General features: G+C 30.1%; 1 protein-coding gene across 3 annotated transcripts; it reads left to right on the forward strand.

Annotated features, from left to right (window-relative positions):
* Positions 1-17: 17 nt before the first annotated feature.
* LOC134696895 (sodium channel and clathrin linker 1-like) lies at positions 18-22,154 on the forward strand. 3 transcript variants are annotated; one of them, XM_063558858.1, is made up of 23 exons: positions 18-217; positions 1,818-1,882; positions 2,819-2,871; positions 3,458-3,530; positions 4,476-4,667; positions 5,372-5,443; positions 6,266-6,316; positions 7,099-7,169; positions 7,880-7,970; positions 8,417-8,508; positions 11,025-11,111; positions 11,702-11,792; positions 12,418-12,516; positions 13,148-13,219; positions 14,254-14,328; positions 14,873-15,021; positions 15,437-15,629; positions 16,492-16,628; positions 17,011-17,149; positions 18,259-18,354; positions 18,542-18,630; positions 19,560-19,608; positions 21,041-22,154. In XM_063558858.1, the coding sequence occupies exons 1-22, from the start codon at positions 181-183 to the stop codon at positions 19,576-19,578; spliced, it is 2,043 nt and encodes a 680-aa protein (XP_063414928.1). In that variant the 5' UTR covers positions 18-180; the 3' UTR covers positions 19,579-19,608; positions 21,041-22,154. The 3 variants fall into 3 exon arrangements, with proteins under 3 accessions (XP_063414928.1, XP_063414929.1, XP_063414927.1); XM_063558859.1 differs by having other exon boundaries at positions 19,560-19,597; XM_063558857.1 differs by lacking the exon at positions 19,560-19,608 and having other exon boundaries at positions 19-217.
* The last annotated feature ends 2,639 nt before the right edge of the window (positions 22,155-24,793 follow it).

Below are 24,793 nucleotides of genomic sequence, written 5' to 3' on the forward strand. Positions count from 1 at the left end.
AAAATATATTATCCCCTTTATTTGCTGCGGTTCTGTTTGTAAACAATAATGGTGGACAACAAGCACTAGCATTCCAGAATACATAATATTTTCCTTGCAAACACCTTATTTCTGGCACTTAGAACTTCCCTTTGATAAAATATCTACAGAAAAAATTGACTGAATTGAAAATAAATAACTATGGACGATGAAGAAGTTGATTTTCTAAAGGATCAGGGTTAGTTTCAGGCGGGTCACAAGTTTAGACCTGTGTAAATGCAGATCATAATTCATGTACTTGTTTCCAAAGAGTGCAAGACATCTCCCCAATTTCCGAAATGATTATTTATACCGTTCTTTTATTGAAAATATCTAGACCCTTCTGTGTAAATTTTTGAAAGTAGCACCAAATCTTTGATAGCACATAGACAAATACTAAGAGATAAATCACAGGTGCTCATACTTTTGTATCATAGATGCGATAAGCTGTGGTCATACTTTAATGAATAGCTCGAATGATGCAGAACATATGAAAGAAAGTTTTCCGTTGACATAATTTTTATCTGTTGGGAATCTGTTGGTGTACTGACCATAAAAAACAGACAAGTAACGAATGACTAAGGGACACACATAATATATCTTACATACCAGAAATAGAAATTTACCTGAAAATGGATGTTGAACATACATCCCACAGACGAGTACAGCATAAAATGGATACCTAACGCAAGTGTACTGACTAAAACGGATGAATAAGATGAGCGGAAAATTTAAGGCAGCATTATTAATAAATGTTAATCACTTAAACGTGCCCTTTAAAGTCATAAGAAACGAGTGACCGGTGAAAAATTATGTTCCTCCAAATCTTGAACCAATGCATACAAACATCATAAACCTAGTCTTCTGTGCACGAATTTATCATTTTTTTCGTGTAAATTTCGTATAATCGTCAATTTTTTTTTCAATCAGTCAGTGTTGTTGTGAAAATATGGCAGGTAATTAAAGTTCGTGTTTTGAAGCCGAAGTTTAACGATGGTCACCTGTTTGTCAACAATCGACAAAAAATAAACAAAAAAGCATGGAAAGAGAGCACGTGTTTACATGTAATTACAGATAATAGTTTATTTTAAGGACATCCATGTGTATTGTGATCACCGGATTTTTACGAGATGGGTCACACTGAGGTCACTTTGCATACGGAAAATATGTCGGGGGAATTGTTTGCTGGAAGCAAGCTATTAAAATAAAATAAACTTCTTCTAAATATGAATAAATTAAAGAATGTTCTTCAGCAAAAAGTATATGAACATAAGTTTTAAAATGAAAACTATCCATTGAGTTATAAAAAACATATGCATTATTTTTTTTGATTTGAGGTTTCTTATGACTTTAAATAATTAAAAGTATATTTGTAACTCGTTTTAGTTTATAAAGGGACTAATTTTTCAGTAGAAAAATCAATAAAAAAAAAATCCTAAAAATTTCCTGAACTACTAACGAACTCATAATTGTTAACTTTTTTTCACTTTTTTTAATTCCAGCATTTGCGCAGAACGCAGAAATCTACTTCCTTCTTTCGGTGATATTGTCATGAGACTTTGACTTTGAGTAGTCTAAAAAATATAGGAACTGAAGGAACACAATACCAATTTCATTTTTATTAATTCTTTGTCTTTGATATGAATAAACATTACCTGATGATCGAGTTTCTTTGTTTACAGTTTTTAAACTTCAAAAAACTCAGTTTGAAGTCAAGAACCATGATTGTCAATGAGACATATTTACTGCAAGTTTTCACAGGGAAAAGTTCATCTTATTCATTTCATTTTTGTTTTTAGTCAAGAGACTAAGTGAACAACTCCAGAAATATAGAAATGTCACTGCTGAAAGTGTTGGTGATGAGGTAAGGATTTTATTTTATTTGTATTTAAAACTATGTCTCCTTATATGAGGTTATTGATAAGTGACACCGATAAGATTTTTAAAAAATAACAAAAAAACATGAAATTATCAACTGACAGACTGACGTTAAATACTGGTTTAATTAAACTGTAATATTTTTAGTTTTTATGCTTCGTTTAAAAATTTTAATATGTGTACATGTATGCACAAATGCAGAGTTAAGAGTTCTTTCATCTATTCATCTTTATATTTGCCTGTTATCTACTCAATATGATAAGAACATATGGATATATCCCAAATGACCCATTCTGCCAGCAACACAAATAAACCACAAGATGTCTCACAGGCAAAATGTCTGTTTACAAATAATATCAACTCAGTCTTTTGAAATGATAATGTTGAATTTTTAATTACACCAATTAATATATTATAATATGTAGAGACAACATCTGGGTTACCGCAAGTTGATAGTTTTATTGAGTCGACATGTTTCGCCGCTAATGTTGGTACTAATAGAAATGAAAGAAATTGTATTTTTTGTTATTTAGGAGTATATTTCATTTCATCCTCCAATGTAGTATATTATACTGATTTGCGAAAAAAATATATAAAAGTTATTACTGGTCTAGGCCATCAACTTTTAAATAAATACTGGTAGAATTATTGTCAGGTGAAAACACTAAACAGCTTTCTAACTTAAGAAAGTATGTACCTTTCTCTTTTAAATTAAGAAACAGTTTATTGTAATAAAAGATATTTTGTATTGATGAAACTTCTGACGTCACCTATTGTTTATTATAAATATTGTTTATATTGTGTGCAATATGCCATATGTATACACTGTACATGTACTTGATTATACTGATGAGCCGTAAGGCTCAAAGTTAATATAGAATTAGTAATTACAGCAATTATATTGTTGAATTTGTAATTACAGCAAGGAGCTTTGGATGGAGATGCACCAGTGGCACCTTGGCTTACTGACAAAAGGTACTGATAAGGTTAATTAGATGAATGAATTATGGATGTCTCTAATATGATAGTATTACAACCATAATAGTATATAACCAATACATCTGTCTGTAGGACTAGGCTACTTTGAAAGGAGGATAGTATACCTTAACTTATAATGACTTCACAGTTCAGCTAGCAAACAATCTACCTAAAGATATTACCTTTACCTACACACTCAATGCAATCGGCTGTAAACAAATGTGGCAAGTTCAATTTGATGTTTTTAAAACTTTACAACAAAACATTTATATGTACCAATAATTTGAATGGTAAATCAAATGTATTTGTTTAAAAATTTGAAAGTTTTAAAAGAATTGCTTATGAATTTGATATGATTTTGATTGGTCAATATTTCTTTTTCATTCATGGCTGAGAATGGTATATTTTTATTTACAGTCTCTTGTCACCATTGATAGCTACTGTTTTGTCTATATTGATCATGTTGATTGCTTAGAATGATATATATTTTTATTTTCCAGTCTCTTGTCACTATTGATAGCTACTGTTTTGTCTATATTGATCATGTTGATTGCTTAGAATGATATATATTTTTATTTTCCAGTCTCTTGTCACCATTGATAGCTGAGTATGATCAACAGTTCCAGGCTCTGCTGGAAGAGAAAGAAATCCTGCGAGTATGTTAATACTTTTAGGAATTTTGGATACTCAATGCTCTTCAACTTAGTACTTGTTTGCATTTTTAAATATTTTGATATGAGCGTCACTGATGAATCTTATGTAGACGAAACGCGTGTCTGGGGTACTTAATTGTAATCCTGGTTCCTTTGATAACTATTAATAAATTCATGCAGTTCTGTTCTGTACAGGTATTTTCCTCTGTTATATATCGAAGCACTTCCACTCAGGATATATTGGTTTAAAATATTTACACAGATATTTACACAGTATGGTGGGGTGCTTAAGTTTAAGACTGTGAATTTTAAAAACAAGTGTTTAAAATTAAGTGCTATTTACATCCTTTATAAATCTTCCTAGGTTAAAAATGTAATTATCTAGTTAAACATCCAGCCTTTTTTTTCAAATGTAGACCCCCAATAAATGACCACAGAATATAATTACTTTAAGATTTACCAAAAACCTCCATTGGAAACTAGGTGAACCTCTTACAAACAATCGTTTCAAGAATTGATATGTCTATTTATGGTAAATCTGTTGTTTTTAATAAGGTTAACCCTTCATGATATTTTACCATTTCTTTCCTACAATATGACAAAACTCAGTTCTTAAACATTTAAATAAGCATCTTCATTTTACCTTTCAAGTTCAAATGATATTGTTTTCACATTGTTTTTAATTTTTAGGCAAATAATCCATGTCAGATAATTGCTTTATCTCGTTTGAATACATGCTGCATTATTGTCTTTTTTGTATAAATAAGAAGATGTGGTATGAGTGCCAATGAGACAAGTCATTATCCAAATTTCAGTGTATGATAAGCTAACAGTAATAGATCAAAGTAAAGCCTTCAACATAGAGCTTTGGCTCACTTATAACCACAAGCTACAAAAGGGCCCAAAACATGTTCATGAATTAAAAAATTCATGTAATTTCATTTACAGGGTGAGTTAGACAAACTCCGTCCAGAATTGCGAAGATTAATGGATGAAAATAAAAAGCTGGTTGGAGATATGAAGGAAAGATTAGAGAACCAGTTAGATACTGATATGGATGATGAAGGGGGTTTCCAACCTGTAACAGACCAGGAACAAGTCATGAGTAATCTTAACATGCAGGTGGAAACAGCTTTACAGGTACAATATATTTTAAATTATAATATGGAAATTCAGAAATTATTGCATGCATTTATTATTACTATTTTGTCATTTAAGACTAAAATGTGATTTTAAATTTTTTGCAATACATGTATTAAGAAAAATCCTGTTTGTTTCATATAAAAAATTTCAAAATGCGAATTTTAATTATTGCAATGATAAATAATCCTGTTGCATTTTTCGCAATAATAAAAACATCGCAATAATTTTCTGAATTTACAGTAGTTAGAATTAAAAATATGTAATTTCATTGATATTTATTTTTCATCTTTTTTTTTTTTATCTCATAAAATTTTGTTGAACTATGCAAGATACTTTTAGTCTTAGACCACTAAGGCTGTGTAACTCTTGGATATTTATTTTTTTCAATGTTACTGATGTTTTTCTAAGTATTAATTATTTGAAAGCATAATTATTTTCAGATGTCTATTTAAAACGTTATTAAGAAGCTTTTGCTTAATTTTTCTCTCATTTGTGGGTAATGTTATTTCCCTTCAATCATTTTACTGTGAATCATCGTCACAATGAATCGCTTCTTTTATGCAGTCTTTTTTCGAAATGTCATTTGATAGGAAAACAAAACTATAGCATTAAAACAACATTACTCAGCACAAAAGTGCCTGAATTTAAATTTATAACAAAATTACATATCATGTTAATTATATTTAATTTATTTATTTCAGGAAAAGGACGCAGCTATGGAGCGGTGGAGAGAAGCTGAAATGGAAATAGACAGGTTACAGAAAGAATTACAGGTAATATTTCTTTACCAACAAGAACAAATGTTATACCAGAGCTCTTACTGATAAAATACTTTAATCATTAACAAAACAAAATTTAATGCAAAAATAACAGAATTTTTGTATATGTGAAAAACTACAGATAAGGAAACAAATTCTTCTTCTTACATTTATATGTGTTTAGAAGAAGATAACTACATGTATTACTAAGACTGCAAACCAACAAACACCTGACAACCAAAGAACAAAATTATAGAGAACTGTACATTCTTTAACATGGACAAGTAGCCATACATGTAGATTAGGTTGGGGTCCAAATTCAAATCCATAGAATTCTTTGAGAATTTGTTAAAACTAGTTTATTTCATGCTTTCATCATAAAATAAAAAAGGTTTGGGTTAATATGCTTTTTTCACTCTAGAGATTGTGCAAAATTACCAGATTTTGTAGAGATTGTGCATGGATAACCCAATTTTGTGTGAGAAAAAGAATACAACATGAAATTTTAAGATGAGATATATGGAGATCGCTCTAAAAAATGCTTCAGATAAGAAAAATAAATTGGGTTCACTGGACTTGTTTTCTTGCTACATAATCAAATAGTTAATTCTTACACATGATTTACATTTTTTTGTTCATACACTAAATAAAACTTGAACATTTCATTAAAGATTGATTTTTATCTGCTATTTTAAAATCCAAGATGGAGGAAGACACCTTAATCAAATGACAAAACCAAAGAACAGCAAATTATGTAAATTGCAATCAACTGGATGAAACAGACAAATCTCCATTTAGAAACAACATTAAATTTTAATTACATTATTTTATTTGTAGAATGAAAAGGACAGTCATCAATGGAGAATTGTTGAAGATCAAGCAACCAGAGTATGTACAGTAATTAATTTGTCTGTTTTATTTATCATAATGTCATTTTCTGTTCATTCATTATATTAGTTAGTGTTTTTCTTTTGTAATGAAGTAATTCAATGTATGCACTATGCAGGCTTAAATGTTGCCATTTAGTGAGTAAATTAAGATATCACACTTAAGTAGGTCCAGAACACTTGACCAATACTGTGAATCAGTCATAAAATGTAAAAACTTAGATCTAGAAATCACGACAAAATTGCAGCAAAATTGACTGGAAAGAACTAACTAAAAAATGTATCTGCAAAAATAAGTTGCTTTACAGTATTTGCAAATAACAAGAATGGGCATGTGTAACCTTATATAATGATGAAATCTGAAAACAAATGATATAAGTCAGAATGCTTTTAAAAGTAAGTTATTCTTAAATTGGTAAAAATGAAACCAGCCAAAATATATGTAATGTAAGGAAAGTAAATTTTTATAATATTTAATGAAAAGTCAATGATGTTTTAATCTAAATATGAATAATATTTCCAGTTTCACTTAACCTCTTCTACATCAACAGTCAATATGAATATAAAAATAATGATATACAGGCCTGTAGCTCCAGGAATTTCCAAAGGGGGGTTATTTGGCCTCAAAAACCTGACTTTAACAGTCACAATTTCTAGCAGAATGTTGACTTTAATAGTCAATATTTGTTTTCAAGGGGGGTTCGGACGAAACCCCCTAAATCCCTCTCGGCTATGGGTATGATATAAACAAAGATGTCATCCCTGGTATTTATCTTTCCCTAGATGCAATCAGAGTATCAAGAATCAGTTGCAGTTTTAAACAGAGAAATAGAAGAACTCCAATTAGACAGCAGGTGAGATTTCATTTTAAAATTTTAATTTTCTTTAATATGAGAATATTAATATTATACTATTAATCCTCAATATATTAAAATGGAAGGATTATTGTCTATATGTAATATGGAAGTCTACAAACAATTGTCATTTTTTTTCAAAGAAAATTGCTTGTTTATTCTAAAATATCTACAATAATTATTGTATTTCTATGTTTTTAGATAGTACTGCATGCTCTTTTCGTCATTCAATTGTTTATGTATTATACTTTGACCTCATGTTACACATTTATGTGTCTGAGCGTTATCAATAAATCTTGAAATCTTAGAATATGTTTTGAATAACCTGACATATTTTTGTAAAAATGTGCAAAATATAAAATTCAAATGAATTTTCTGAAAATATTGATTATTTTTTTATTTGATTTTTCATATTACAAAGATCATATAACTAGTAGATAGATGTAAATTTTCAAATCTCCAGATTAGTAGATATCCATTTTATAGTAAGATTCCGGCATCAGGGAATTTTATGAAGCTTATTTTTGGTCAAGAAAAAGCATGCACAGGAAAATTTAGAAAATATTATTTCAGTTTTTGTACTTACTTGCAGCTGCTTACTGCACTTTAAGTCTTAGCATGGAGTTCAAGTTTCAAGACAATCTTTTTGAAAGCTTATTAAACTTGTACAGATGAGCATTTGATTATTTATATAACTCATTTTTTTTCAGAGAGGCCAAACATGAATTGGAAAAAGCCATTTCTGAATTAAAAGAATTAAAAAAAGAAAATAAAGATTTTGAGCAGAAGTTACAATGGAAGGTATGAATTTCATTGTATTCATTTACTAAAGAATATGAAGATGGTATTATGTGAAACAAGTATTAATTAAATTTTGTAATTTAATTTCTTTTTGTCTGTGTAAATGGATAATACCTAACAAAAAAGTGACACTTGAGGTAGAGTACAAACACTGAAGTACATAAAATGAAGGTACTAAAAGGTAAACAGGAAGTGACGTCACAATAATTGGTATGACGACGTTAAAAAGAAAGTGAAAGTAGAAGTTAATAATAAATTGGTGAGCATCATTTCCAAAATGGACAACACCTGACCTGACAGTCTTTACAATTTCAACAATACTAGTCTGTATGGGCTTCATATATTGTGTACAATTTTAACCTATTCTTACATGGACTTTTAAATCCCAATTATTTCAGAACTTTGTTATATTTATTTTTATTTATGCATGAGAATATTGATTACAGGATCAAGATATAGCAGACATCATAATGAAAGAAGGGATGTCAGATAGTCATATACGGGAAATGAAAAGATTACTGGATGAAAGCAATCACAAGTATGTTATAATATATATATGACCGTATATTACTTTTTATTGACAACTGTATTATTTCTTTTAGTTTATACAGATATGAGTATCATTGCTGATTTTATAGAAAACTTAAAAAAGCTGTAATGTTTGGTCTATTCCAGAAAAAAAATGTATGAGGTTTTTTTTATACCCCACCACCTATAATTTTTATTTTCAGAATTGTATTTGATTTCTTCCCCATTGATAACAACAAAAAAATACTCATGTGGCATCTAACTTTCTTATACATTTTTCCCTGGAATAGCTCTACAAAATGTATTGTTGTTAAAAGAATTTTTTTTGATGTAACGCTGAAATAGCATTAATGAGTGCACAATGTATTAAGCAATGATCTATGAATCCAAATTCTGACCAAAAAAAAAACTGGTGATGACTAAACATTTTCAATATTGGAATAATATTTACACAGATGAGAGGCAAGAAAACTTAATTAATTATATCTCTTTCATACAGCAGATAAAAGAGGAATTATGTTTGGCCCTATCATCATTTTTATACGACCGCAAATTTTGAAAAATTTTTCGTCATATATTGCTATCACGTTGGCGACGTTGTATGCGTCGTCGTTGTTGTCGTCGTCGTCGTCCGAATACTTTTAGTTTTCGCACTCTAACTTTAGTAAAAGTGAATAGAAATCTATGAAATTTTAACACAAGGTTTATGACCATAAAAGGAAGGCTGGTATTGATTTTGGGAGTTTTGGTCCCAACATTTTAGGAATTAGGGGCCAAAAAGGGCCCAAATAAGCATTTTCTTGGTTTTCGCACTATAACTTTAGTTTAAGTTAATAGAAATCTATGAAATTTTGACACAAGGTTTATGACCACAAAAGAAAGGTTGGGATTGATTTTGGGAGTTTTGGTTTCAACAGTTTAGGAATTAGGGGCCAAAAAAGGGCCCAAATAAGCAATATTCTTGGTTTTCGCACAATAACTTTAGTTAAAGTAAATAGAAATCAATGAAATTTAAACAAAATGTTTATGACCACAAAAGGAAGGTTGGTATTGATTTTGGGAGTTTCGGTCCCAACAGTTTAGGAATTAGGGGCCAAAAAGGGACCCAAATAAGCATTTTTCTTGGTTTTTGCACCATAGCGTTAGTATAAGTGAATAGAAATCTATGAAATTTAAACATAAGGTTTATGACTATAAAAGGAAGGTTGGTATTGATTTTGGGAGTTTTGGTCCCAACAGTTAAGGAAAAAGGGGCCCAAAGGGTCCAAAATTAAACTTTGTTTGATTTCATCAAAATTGAATAATTGGGGTTCTTTAATATGCCGAATCTAACTGTGTATGTAGATTCTTAATTTTTGGTCCCGTTTTCAAATTGGTCTACATTAAGGTCCAAAGGGTCCAAAATTAAACTTAGTTTGATTTTAACAAATATTGAAACCTTGGGGTTCTTTGATATGCTGAATCTAAAAATGTACTTAGATTTTTGATTATTGGCCCAGTTTTCAAGTTGGCCCAAATTGAGGTCCAAAATTAAACATTGTTTGATTTCATCAAAAATTGAATAATTGGGGTTCTTTGATATGCCAAATCTAACTGTGTATGTAGATTCTTAATTTTTGGTCCAGTTTTAAAATTGGTCTAAATTAAAGTGCAAAGGGTCCAAAATTAAACTAAGTTTGATTTTAACAAAAAATAAATTCTTGGGCCTCTTTGATATGCTGAATCTAAACATGTACTTAGATTTTTGATTATGGGCCCAGTTTTCAAGTTGGTCCAAATCAGGATCTAAAATTATTATATTAAGTATTGTGCAATAGCAAGTCTTTTCAATTGCACAGTATTGTGCAATGGCAAGAAATATCTAATTTCACTATTGTGAAATAGCAAATTTTTTTTTAATTAAGAGTTATCTTTCTTTGTCCAGTATAGTAAGCAAGAAATATCTGCATGAATTTTTTTTTTAATTGGAGTTATCTTTCTTTGTCCAGAATCAACTTAAATCTTTGTTATATACAATATACAATGTATATTCACTTTTTACTACCAACTGATAAATTTAAATAATCTTTACCATTCAGTGATAACAAGCAGTTTTTTACATCTTAATATTTTATGATGTATTTAAATGAGTAGTAATTGTTGCAAACTCCATTAGAATATTTTAATTGAAATTGGTTTTGGAATAAGGGAAAGGGGGATGTGAATAAAAAATTGGGTTCAATTTTTCTCGTTTGAAATTTCATAAATAAAAAGAAAATTTCTTCAAACATTTTTTGAGAGGATTACTATTCAACAGCATAGTGAATTGCTCTAAGAGAAAACAAAAATTTTAAGTTCATTTGAATACATTCATTCTGTGTCAGAAACCTATGCTGTGTCAACTATTTAATCACAATCCAAATTTAGAGCAGAATCCAGCTTGAATGTTGTGTCCATACTTGCCCCAACCGTTCAGGGTTCAACCTCTGCGTTCGTATAAAGCTACGCCCTGCGAAGCATCTGGTTTCAGTTCATTTTACTTTACAGATTATCTCAAGTCAATAGAGAGTTAGAAGAAACTAAAACAGATAAAGCTGGACTTGAAGCTAGAATAAAAGAAGCACAGAAAAGATAGTAAGTCAAGAGAAGTTAAGGTTGCAGTCTTGTAATTGACTGCTCCATAGGCTTACATGCAAAACAGCTGATCTTTGAAAATAAAAAAATAAAAAATGCAACATAGAAAAAAAATTCATGTTCATATCATGTATGTTATAATGTGAAATTGGGTTTTAATCGAAAAAAAAGGGGTCTTGCCACAAGGAGTAAATAGTTACGCAATCCTGAAGTCAAACATTTTAAAAGTTGGCAAGGTAAAATAAAAAGTGCCTTCCAACCATTTCATTCTGATTTTGCCCTCAAGCAATTGTTATTGGATTTTGAAAACAAATTGTCCTTGAGAATTTCATGTTTCAACAAACTTTTGAAATAAAAAAAAACATGCATAAATCATATATTTTTTGACTTGGCCTGAATTTAATGAATTTATCTTAACTATTCATGGTTTCTGTAGAATTTTTGAATTACATATATGCTGAACTGGTAGAAATAGAAGTACTTGCCCTTGTCAAGTTATATTCAGTAATTTAGAACTAGATATTATGGTACAGATTCATATTGAATGAATAAATCATGTGACTCAATTAATCCAATCATTATTATTGCAGTGGTGATATGGAACAGAGAGAATTAGATGCTGTGGCTCAAGTCAGGGATGCAGTACAAATGGTAGAAAAAGCTATGATGGAAAAAGAACAGGTTGGTATACCTAATTTCAATGACTTAATATTTCAACTTTAAGCCTGACATATTTAAAAAGAAATGGATGTCTAGCTTTGCTATTTATGGTTATCGAACAAAATATTTTTTATCCCCCCACTGTAGTGGAAGAGGAGGGGGGCATTAAGTTTTACCCTTGTCACTGTACCTCCCAAATTTAGTTTGCCTCAACCAAATATTATGAAACTGATACAAAATGCCTATTACTAAAAAAGACAAATCAAATTTAAATTTGGGTGGCTATACTTTTACTTTTCTAGAGTTATGCCCCTTTACAAATAGATAAAATCCTGGATTTTTCATTTCTAGTTTCTAACATAAGTATGCTTTAACTTAATGTTATGAAACGTATACACCATGCTTTTTAGCTCAAAACTCAGATCAAGTTTTTGGGTAGGAATACATTATTAGTTCTTGCATTATGCCCCTTTATAACAATATATGCAAGTTGGGGCATAATCTGTGTCTTATGTACACATTCCCCATTTATTTTAGAACATGTAATGATGAGATGCTGTCTCAGCCCTATCTACCCTTATTCTCCTTGAACTTATATATCTGTTTTAATTAAATTTAAGCATGTTGTTTTATGTTTATTCTATAGGCAGAGATAGATCTGAAGCAGAGAGAAGAAGAGGCTGACTCGTTACAGGAAGCTATCAGCAAATTAATTAATGAAGCAGGACTTAAAACCAGACAAGAGGTCAATATTTAATTATATAGAATTAAAGTGTTTTTTTGGTGTTTTTTTTATTTTTAAATAAAATACATTAAATTGTTTTTAATATGTAATAAGACTTTTCAATTCAGATCCTCCTTTAAAAAAATGGAAAGAGAACAAGGATTTATTTAGATGAATTTACCCCCCAAAAAATCTAAATTAAAAAAAGGGAAATTGTATGCATAATTGAAACTAACAAAAAAAAATACACAGCAGAAGAGATGAGAGATGAGAATAAAAAAATAATACTATTCAGTTCAATGGACTGCATTGATAAAAGGGAAATTGAAAGAAAGGTTTTGTACTATTATAAAATGTATATATCTGGCCATAATCTGATAGTGATAGTGCTTTAATTTTAATTTATCATTCTGTTCACTTGTATTTTATCAGTCTTCTATTAGAATTGATGAATTTAGGGTTGACAGGAAAACATTTATTGTACTGTTTATCTACCTTTTAGTAGAAAAGAAGTTAGATAAAAATCCTTTCATTAAAGATTAACTTTTTAAATTGCATACATTAAGGGAAGTGAACCTCAAACTGTTTTGGTTGCTACCTTCATGATCAATACCTTGTTTTGTTATCTAGTTTTAATTTTATTTTTTTCAAGGTTGATCTTGTAAGGAACCAGTGCAATGAAAGAATCACAAAACTTACTCAGGAATTAAATAACTTGGAAATGGTAAGTATTACAGACTAAATTAATTACAATTTTCAAATATTTAAAAAAAAAATGTTACTGTTTATTGTAAATTTCATATTCAGAACATATTATATATTATATCACAAGCAAAATTTGCTCAGAGAAATTCATTCCTTATGAAATTCATCCCATATGAGTGAGCTTATACAAAAATCTAAAGTGATGCTTTTTACATGAATTTTTAGGTGAACTCGACAAAGCATAACAAAAAATTAGTCTTTTTCATGATTTTAATTAAATTTGAAAATTAAGATGTTATTTGAATAACTTTATTTTGAAAATTCATGTGATTTTCACTTGGAATTTGAAATTCACATGAGTTTAATATGAGATTTATGAGTGAAATTTCCCTGTCTGTTTATTTATTTGTACAACAATTTGTATGCACCATCTAGTAGATAGTAGAGGGGCATTATGTTTTCTGGTCTGTGTGTCCGTTCGTTTGTTTGTTCGTCTGTCTGTCCGTCTGTCCCGCTTCAGGTTATAGTTTTTCAAATTAAATTTTTGACCTCAATTTCACGGTCCACTTAGTATACATAGAAATTGAAAGTGCAAGTTTAAGGTTTAAGTTTTTGGTCAAGCTAGTTTTTGATGAAGTTGAAGTCCAATCAACTTGAAACTTTTTGCACATGTTCCCTATGATATGATCTTTCTAATTTTAATGCCCAATTATATTTTTCACCCAATTTCACGGTCCATTGAACATGGAAAATGATAGTGCAAGTGGGGCATTCGTGTACTTTGGACACATTCTTGTTTTGTCATACTTTTCTCATATACTACTGAACAGGATTTCTTGTTCTACTATATGAGCCAATCAAGTCATGGAAATGGCAACAAAAGGATGACATAAAATTTATTTATATAAATAACATTTTCAATAGCTTATAAATTATTCATGTTATGCTTCGCAAAAGAGATAACTTAGATTGCACGAATCGAGTTCATACTAATTCACTTCAGTTGTATTAATTTTTCCATGATAATGATCATTACATTCATTTATATTTCAGGAAGGTGCTGACTTAAAAGAACAAGTAACAAGAGCCATCAGGGATAAAAGGAATGTGGAAGCTGAATTGGAAAAGGTATGGTTACAGTTCACTAGCTTAGATATTGAAGGGCAGTTGCTACTTAAAATTATGATTTGTTGGGTGTATGTCAATTTAACAGCAACTTAAAATATCACAACAAAAATTATCTAGTAGAGGTCAGTGAATTTTCCATATCAAGAAAGAATAAGTACTCACTTTTACAAACAATAATTGCAGAGAGAACAATGCTATTAAGACGCAAAAACAGAAAAAAAAATGTTAATATTTACACATACACATGCACATCTACACATTTTAAAATTCCAGGATTTTTCTGCTGTGCGTTTTCAAGAAACTAGTATACATTTTTATTTAAGGCGACAGCTAGGTCACACCTACAGGTGCACGATTTTCTTGCTTAGTTGAAGACCCATTGGTGGCCATCAGCTGTTATCTTCTCTTTGGTTGGGTTGTTGGCTCTTTGACATATTCTCCATTTCCATTCTCAATTTTACAAAGCTAACTAAAGTATACAGGGCCAGGATTTTTCTATTCTTTATAAGAATATAAGTCAACATTTCTTTAATTCTCTTAACAGTTCCATCATGACCAGAAAGTTTCTGGAGCTAAGGATAAAGCCTCATTCGAAGACATGAACAGAAGAGCTATAGCTGCTGAAAGGTCAAGAGATGATTTGGAGGTCAAAGTTGAAAATCAACATAGTGCACTTAAAAAGGCAGAAATGAAGTTAGTGAAAATAGAATGTTTTAGAAGTGGTAAAAAATTTATGGTAGAACAAGCATTTACAAATATATAGATTATTGATTAAAAAAAATGTGCAAATACAGCATAGAAAATTGCTAATAAAAGTGAAATCTGCTAATTAAGTTAATACCATACAACACAATGAAAGAACTAGTGGAGTGTTCAATTTCCTAAAAAAAAAAAAGAAAAAAAAGAATGAAAATTGCATCAAATTCATAGTTAATTTCTTATCTTAAATTTTCAGCATTTATTAATGTAAAATGTTCAAACTCATAAAGAATGGTAAGGATTTGGTTTAAGTGATATATTTATGAATTGCAATGGGTTTTTTTTGTAAGACGTTTTTGTTAAAAGAATTTACAGAATACTATAGAAAGCATCGTTCTTTAATTTTTAGCAATCAACAAATTACAACCCAGACTGAGGTACAGTTAGCCCAGTTGAAGGAGAGAATGTCGGGGATGGAACAAGAGTTTGAGTTCCTGAATGACGACAGAATGAGATTACAAAATGATAATGATGAACTGAAGAAACGAATGCTGGCAGCAGAAAAAGAGAAAGAATCAGCTCTTAGGAAATGTCAAAAAGAGGTATTTAGTCAAAATAATGGGTTTAATTTCTCATTTCAATATATCTTCTGAAAAAACACAAACAAAACATTGTATAGATGATGATAGGATGACAGGGTGTTTTTCAACTAATTTAACCACTTAAAATGTTCAAAAGATATCCCCTGTTCAAAATAGTTTGAAGTGATTGGCAATATTGGTGTCGAAGGCACACTCATCTTTCAAATTATGAAATTAATCCCCCCCCCCCCCACACACACACACAAAATATTTATTTACTGAAATCACTAAAATAACAACCCACCAAAGTATCCACATTTAGTCCAAACATGAAAACAAAAAAACATATTATTACTGAGTATTTGTTGAGTTAATAAAAACTTTATGAGATTTTAAAACTAAAAATTAGAATTCAGGTGGTACTAACATTAATTTGGCTCTTTTAATTTAAAAAATAATGATAAAACTTTGACCCTCTGACAAAAATATAAAAAAATCAAAAAAATTGAACCACACATTTTATTGAAAAAAAATCATTGGATATATAACAGTTTGACAAACAATTATTTTGATCATTGGGAAGCTAAATATTTCCTTTCTAATAGAAAGTGGTTAAAATCTTCAGCTGATTTATCTCCCTATACATGGTATCACTATTTGTCTTCCATGACTTAGCACCACACAGATTCCTGTAAAATTTTATGTCATAGTACAAAATATCGGATACAATGGAAAATTGATTGTTGTGTGATGTCAATAGTTCAGCAGAACAGATTCTTAGGTCAGACAGGAATAGCGATAAGGTGTACAGTGATATGTACTATTTTAAATGGATTCTGATGCTGTTTAAGTTTTAACCACACAATGTCATATTTATTTTTAGATGACAATATTTGAACATGAACAGCAACAAAAATTACAGGAATATGAAACAAGACTACAGTGTTCAGAAGATGCTAGTCGTTCAACTGTTGGTGAATTAAGAAACTTATTAACAGGTCAACAGAGAATGTGTGCTAGGTATATTTAATATTGCATATTATTTAAAAAAAAAAATGATAAATGTATTCCATAAATAGCAATAAAAAAAAAACTATGCAAAATAGTGAGAATACAGAATATTTGAAAGCTTACTGATGTCAGTTGATAATCTTGTCTGTGAAATATTATCAAGTTTTCTTAATTCATTTTTGGCAATAGGAATCTAGGCATATGAGTTCTTCCAATGTAGTCATTTATTCCAGTTGTATATTAAATGCAACAGTTAATATCAGATAATTTAATTCTTGAATTAGTAGATTCCATATTATATATTTTATCATTTGATTTACATTCACTATACAGCCAAAATCCACATTGCAAAAAAACTGTTTAAAACAAATATTGCTCTTTTATATTTTAGATGGAAAGAAGAATGTCAAAGTATTACAGAAAAGTTTGAACAAAAAATAAAAGATGTCCGATCAGAACTTAGTCATGTGAAAAAGAGAAATGATGAACTGACATCATTACTGAGAGAAAGTCAGGAGAAAACATTAGAGGTATAGCATTGAACATTTACAAGCCTCCTCGTGAGGTTTTTGAATATTCAATTACTTAAAAGTGAAAATCTGATCACCAGACCAAATTTTTCATGATTATTTGATAATCTTAAACTTTATCTTACCTCCTATACATTTATAAGAATGTGATTGGTTAAAAGCGTCCTTGTGGAAACAGTGTATATTTGATATTAGGTGAGTAGGTAGGTGGGGATTATTTCATACACAGTTAGTAGTGGAGTTACGTCCCTTTATATTGCATTATAAGGTAGTAGGGAGGCGGGGCTTATTTCATACACAGTTAGTAGTGGTGTTACATCAGTCCCTTTAGAAAAACAAAACAGAGAAATTGATGATTAAGATTAAAAAAAATTCCTAAAACACAGAATTTAACAAGTTGTCATTGTTGGCATCTGTTTTTGTAGGATCAATGGAGTAGTTTCTTAATCATGTTAATACTAACTGTATTGAAGACTTGCTCATTTTGATAGGTTACTGGTCTAAATTTTACACGTTAGTAGTGGAGTTACATTCCTTTATATTTCAATATAAGGTAGTAGGGAGGCTTCGCTCTCACCCCATATGGAATTTACTGACCCCATATATACCGTATTAGGTCACTAGCACACTATGTAACCAATAGTATTTTTAATTATTTGATATCTTGTTTAAAAACATAATAAATGATTATGTGATTATATTTGCAAAAAAATTGTGAGTATGTGATAGCTTGGACACCCAAATGAGAGGCCTCATTTACAATTGTATTTCTTTATTCTCACAATAAATATTCTCAAGGGAAAAACTTGCTTTTTTAAAAATTATTTTTAGGAAAAATAATTTTGCAACATTTATAATTTTAAAATGAATAACTAGAAATTTGTGTTTATTGATCATTGATTGAGCTATCTTTGTTAAGCACATTTCATTAAAAAAACCATAATCATTTGCAATGAAATTTAAACTATTTCAAATATCTTAGATGAACCATTGGAAACTTTATCGAATAATTATTTTTAAAATTTACTAGGAATTTCTTTTCAATTCTAATTGAAACAAATCTTGTTTATTATGATTTTGCATCATTTGACTTTAAGATGTTTTAACAGGCAGAAAGAATGATCACAGATTATGCTAAAAATATAAGAAGAATGGAAGAAAGAGTCAGAGATTCAGAAAGTCGAGCATCAGAAGCTTCTAAACAGGTATGTATTTGTGTGGTTTGGCAGGGATCACCTCTTTAAACATATATGTCATTCTTGTTACTCTTTCTGTGAACAAGCTATGCTGTAAAAATGGCTTTAATTTTCAGAAAAGAATATTGAAACAGACAACATTTTTTTTTATAAAAGGAAGACATTTACAACAACTAGATGCTATTTCTCTTTTCAGTTGGCCAGGCATTCTATGAGAGAAAGAAAAATGCAAAATGAAAGAAAAAGTTTATTATTAGAATTGAATACTTCAACAAGATCTGTAAGGTAATATATTAGGTTACAATAATAGAACCACTATTGGACTCAATGATTTTGGTGGTAAAGCAAATAACCATGGTCCTTTGTTCGATCAACCCTGTGTTTAAAGCTGATATTTGTTTAGTCTCTGCCAAGATTTCAGCATTAATGAGTTAGAAGAAAGATAAAATTAAGAATGGGAATGGTGAATGTGTCAAAGAGATAACAACTGCACTAAAGAGCAAAAAATAGCCCAAGGCCACCAAGGGGTCTTTAACTCAGTGAGAAAATCCCTCACCATGAGGCAGGTTTCAGCTGGTCCCTGAATTAAAATGTGTACTAGTTCAGAGAAAATGAATGTCACACTAAACTTTGAAACATATAGATTAATCAAAATTAAAAAAAAAAACAAGTTGAGACTAACAAAGGCCAAAGTCTCCTAACTTAGGACAGACACAACAATGTGGCTTAGTTTTTATAAGGTCAGAATATTATTACAAATTAGGTAACATTTTTTTATAAAGACTGTCAACTTAAAAGCTGGCACACTTAAATCTGGTACATGTATTGCATTTAATTTAGTACCAAGCATTGTCTATTCATATCTCGGTACAATATTATGATGCAGGATATGCTTGTGATATTTTCTACTGGATTCTTTTAGCCACCAATCTGTGTCTGGAACAGTATTTATAAGTCATGCTTGAGACAAAGAATTTTGAAAACTTTCACTTTGTTCATGGTAACACATTTCAATTCATTTCAAACTGTTCATTTCTCTCAATTCTAAATCAATCTCTTACATTTCTTTTTTCTTTTCTTTGCATTTTTATCAATAAAAGAAATCAAAATCTGTAACTTGCTGTCCAAAAGATGTTTTAAATTAACACAATTCATTCTTCAATCATTTGTGTCAAACATATATACTGTATCTTTATATTCATATTGTATTTTAGTGTACCAATCATGCAATAACTAATGGATTCTTCTTGAGGTACAATTATGGTGATTGATTTGTGGACATTACCTTTATTTTCCCACTTTTCAGTGATTTGAGTTTCTCTTTGTCACCTATCAAAGACTTGAAATGCAATCTTCATGCAATCAAAACCTTATTGGAATCTTATGGGACTGACTTGATATCTAGATCTTCCAAAGTTTATCACTACCTTTTTGATACACAAAATATAGTGCATTGATCATAACATTCTACACATCCTATCCATGAAGATTTTCAGAAAATTATCGATGTAATATATGCTCAGATATTCAAGGCACAAAATTATGTTACATTTGTCAAGAAAATTACATAACTTTTGCCAGATGCAGGAATCTAATATCTGTTCTAAAAATATAAATGATTTAAAAATCGAAGTTATCTTCCTTTGTCTAGAATTGCTGTTTATTCAACTACAACCAATGCAATATTTTATTTTACTTCGCACTGATAAATTGAAGCAATCTTTACCCTCAGTGCTTACATGCACTTTAATTTTAGGAAAGAGGTAGGATAATCGGTTAAGAAAAGAATGGATTTGATTTTATCACCTTTATTTACCTCCCCTTCAGTTATTTGAGTTTTTCTTCATCACTTATAAAATACTTCCACTCATTATTTTACAAAAGAGGTAGGATAATGGCTAAAGAATAGAATGAATTTGAGTAAATTTTTTTCCATGTTCCAAAAAATGGCCATTATCCTATCTTGACTTTTGTTATATTTTTACAGCATGAAAGTTTCAAAGTTTCCAAATATACTCAACACTGGCCATTGTTATCCTTTCACACTCCTGAAGAGCCAGTTATCTCACTGTGAAAAAATCTGTGAACATAATAATTATGAGAAAATAATGCTGTTTAATGTTCATTTTATTTATTTGGTAAAAATGTGATTGTACACTTGACACACAATGGTTAAAATGACTTGTTAACCCGCTTAAAATAATCATGCATTTCAAAACCCAATATCAATAGAATAAACTATAAATAACTTAATGTATCAACCTTTAACAAAACAAAAATTCTCACTTAATTTTGTACAACTTTGATAAAAACATTTTGTATATAGGTCTAAATAACATGTATGATGCTGATTTATTTGTACTCAGTGCATTTTTCTGGGTTTACCATGATAATCTTAAAAGTTCAAAGGTTAGTAATGTAAAATCAAAAATAAGTTGTCTGATGTTTATAATACTGTAAATTCAGAAATTATTGCGTGCATTTATTATTGCGATTTTGTCATTTTACACTTGAATGCGATTTTAATTTTTACGATTTTGAGAAAAGTCATGCTTTATTCAGTTATAATATTACAAAATGCGTGTTTTAATTATTGCGTTTACAACTCAGTCGCAATATTCGCAATAATAAAAACCTCGCAATAATTTCTGAATTTACAGTATAAGAAATAACATATTTTCATTTCGTCTTTCAGAAATAATGATCTGTTGATAGGGGGATTATCATCTAGTCCAAAATCAAAGCTACAAGACACATCATACTTAAATGGCAGCCTTAACAAAGACGATCCATTATCAGACAGATGATATTAACACTAGACATGTATATTCAATGCAATGTTAAAACTCAGGAAAAATTCATATCAAAGTTTTGGAATGAGTTCCATGGTATTTCAATATCTGTGATAAATACAATAGTGCCATGCTGGAAGGTTGTATGGAATCAAAGAAGATTTCCGGCAAAGACTTATCGAGATGCATTTTAATATAGTCATCAATTATATTTGAAAAAAATGTATTGATTGGTTAGGACTAATATTTGTATACTCAACGAAAGCTTGTATAAGTTTGCAACATTGTATTTGAGTCATATTTTAATACTAGAATAGATAGTACCTCAAACCAAAGAACAGCTTAAGTTGAAATATAATACTCATAGAATTTGTTAGTGTAATAGACTTCCCTGGCTGAATTGGGCTGGCACTTTCATTTGGTTTTCATAAATTAATCTTTAACATAGTTTATTATAGGTTGAGTTCATGTCATTGAGTGTTAACCACAAAATTGTTGCTAAAATTTGGATGAATAGTGTTATATTAATATATGTTAAAGTCAATTTAAAATATTCATGGTGTTGATGGCATAACAGTTTGTAAAGTTTTTACTGCCAAATTTCCTGGACTACATTTGTTTTGGTTTGGTTTGGGTAACTGTTTTTTATACCACAGCTTAAAAAAATTGGGGGTATACTGTTTTACCCATGTCTGTATAAGAAGCAAAGGACAAACTATACCCTACGTATATCCATGTGTCCGTCCATCCATCCTTTATGTCTAGATTTAGATTTGATAAATTCTTCAAAGTGTATAGCCAAAATGATGAAAATATTATGTAGCAGTTTATTTTTTTAAATACAGGATAACTCAATACATGTATATGATTTGCAACAAGATAAAACAAATAAAACTAGCCAACCTTGTAGTGCTATATTGCTTTATTTATATTCTTCATTATGAAAAAAAATGTATTTTTTATTTTTGTAATGTTATTGTTTACAAATATATTTAAATATAAATATTCAATATCAAACTGCTTGTGTATTATTATTATTCATAAGGTCAAGGTTGTCTTTTATTATTATAATAGTTAAAAATGAATGTAGAAACCAAAGAAACTTTTAAAACTCGTAAGTTGAAAGAAAAACAGACAATGCCATGACTTAAAAAACAAACAAATCAAAAGAATACTACATCGATAAACTAGCCCACTTATAACTGGAGGTGAACTGAGGTGCTCCAAACGGATAAGGGCTATTCCAGAAAAAATGTAGGGTGGTTGGAAGGCAGTTTTTGTCAGCACCCGCCACCCAGACAATTGTTATTGAGAATTATAGTGCATTATAGTGTGAAAAGTTGCTCTGATACCCATCACTCATGTATTATTAATACAATCTGCTATCCACTCCCCCCTACATTTTTTTCTGGAATAGCCCTAAGCAGTTCATGCTCAAAATAAGGTATCTTTTGTGTTTTAAGTTTGTATGATTGTCAAATTTTTCTGAATAAACTTTCATGGATTTCCAGAGCATGCAAACACAAACAAGATGTACTCAAGGACAAAAACTTATTATAACTAAGGATTAAACACACTGAGAGTTCCTAATTATTCTAGGTTACTAATTTCTATGGAATAACTTTTAAAAATCTTCTCCATTTAGACTACCAAATATTGCCAAACTTAAATTGAATAATCAGGTCTTTGTTTCAACAAATTACTAGACTTCAGTTGCTTAAAAAAGAACTCAGGGGTAAAATTGGTTTTGGCTTAAACATTGTATTCCCAAAGATGAAGCATTTAGAGAAATAATGATCAACAGTTAAGGTCTATCTGCTATTGAATTTTCAGAAAAATCAGACAACCCAATTTGGAGTTATTTCCCCGGAAATGTTAATTCTTAGAAACAATCACAGTTTTAATACAACCCCAAAAAAGATTGCTATCATGTCGTTGTCTGCGCCGTTGTCTGTGTCGTCGTCCTTAGACACATTTAGTTTACGGACAATAACGATAGTTAGAGTGAATGGATCTCTATAAATTTTTAATACCTTTAAAGGAAGGTTAGGATTGATTTTGGGGGTTATGGTCCCTAATAGTTTAGAAATAAGGGGCTAAAAAGGAGGGCCCAAGTATGCATTCTTGATGTTTCCAAACAATTTTTCACATGTAATTGGGTATCACAATATACTAATATACCATATTTATACTCTAAATATGCATGTTTACTATCAACGTGAATCTCGACTATAGAGCGCTATAGTCGAGATTCAATGATAGTAAACATGCATATTTAGAGTATAAATATGGTATATTAGTATATATATGGTACAAATAAGTGATATATATCGAAAAATCTGAGATTTATGTTAAAAAAAAAAAATTAAAAAAAAAGGGGGGGAGGGACTATATGGGGCTCATACAGGATCCTGTCCTCAAGCACCTGTGTGAGAAACTGGTAAACCGGTGGATTGGATCACATCGAGTTGATCATAAAATTGATAGTTGTAAGCATAATGAAATAAAAAAAAAACTGTCCATTCAAACAGATTCTTACTTTTAAAGATGATTGTCGACCCAAACGATCATCAACAAGTAGATATTGACAATGATTGAATTCATAACTGATTGTGAATAGTACAAGATAAGAGACGACCATTTCATTTTATGGGGGTCTAGGGACATTTGCAGATTGACTATTTGCTTTCATGTATATGCATGCATGCTAAGCATTGCTTGTCATCATTTTACATTTGCACCTCTTACCAGACCATTTTAGAATCGTTGGTTACTGTTCATAGATAATTTGTTTAAATATTTAAAATAATAGAATCAAAAGTTCAAGGATTATCAATGGTCAGATCAATTAGACTTCTGACCAGGTTCTGGAATTTGAGTACTAAATTTAATAGGACCTTGTGCTTCATTTAGGCTTAAGAATTATTAAGGTTACTGTCAGTATAATAGCATGTGGCAAAACATGCGGTTGTATTTGAATTGACATTGGCAAGTGCTTGCTTCATGATATTAAAAAGATATCTGTTTCAAACTCTCGTGTGTTCTAGTGTTTGCCAACTTCTAGTTGTTTTATGTTCGTGAACTCTAATAGGTGTCTCATGTGTTCTAATGTTTGCCAATCTAGTTGTTTTGTGTTTGTGAACTCTCATGTGTTCTAGTGTTTGCCAATCTAGTTGTTTTGTGTTCGTCAACTCTCATGTGTTCTAGTGTTTGCCAATCTAGTGGTACTGTGTTCGTGAAATCTCATGTGTTCTAGTGTTTGCCAATCTAGTTGTTTTGTGTTCGTGAACTCTCATGTGTTCTAGTGTTTACCAATCTAGTTGTTTTGTGTTCGTCAACTCTCATGTGTTCTAGTGTTTGCCATCTAGCTGTTTTGTGTTTGTGAACTCTAATGTGTTTTAGTTTTGGACAATCTAGTTTTTTATGTTCCTCAACTCTCATGTGTTCTAGTGTTTGCCATCTAGTTGTTTTATGTTCGTCAACTCTCATGTGTTCTAGTGTTTGCCAATCTAGTTGTTTTGTGTTCCTGAACTCTCATGTGTTCTAGTGTTTGCCAATCTAGTTGTTTTATGTTCGTGAACTCTTGTGTGTTCTAGTGTTTGCCAACTTCTAGTTGTTTTATGTTCGTGAACTCTCATAGGTGTCTCATGTGTTCT

Source organism: Mytilus trossulus, chromosome 14, assembly GCF_036588685.1.
Source record: "Mytilus trossulus isolate FHL-02 chromosome 14, PNRI_Mtr1.1.1.hap1, whole genome shotgun sequence".
NCBI classification, from domain to species: domain Eukaryota; kingdom Metazoa; phylum Mollusca; class Bivalvia; order Mytilida; family Mytilidae; genus Mytilus; species Mytilus trossulus.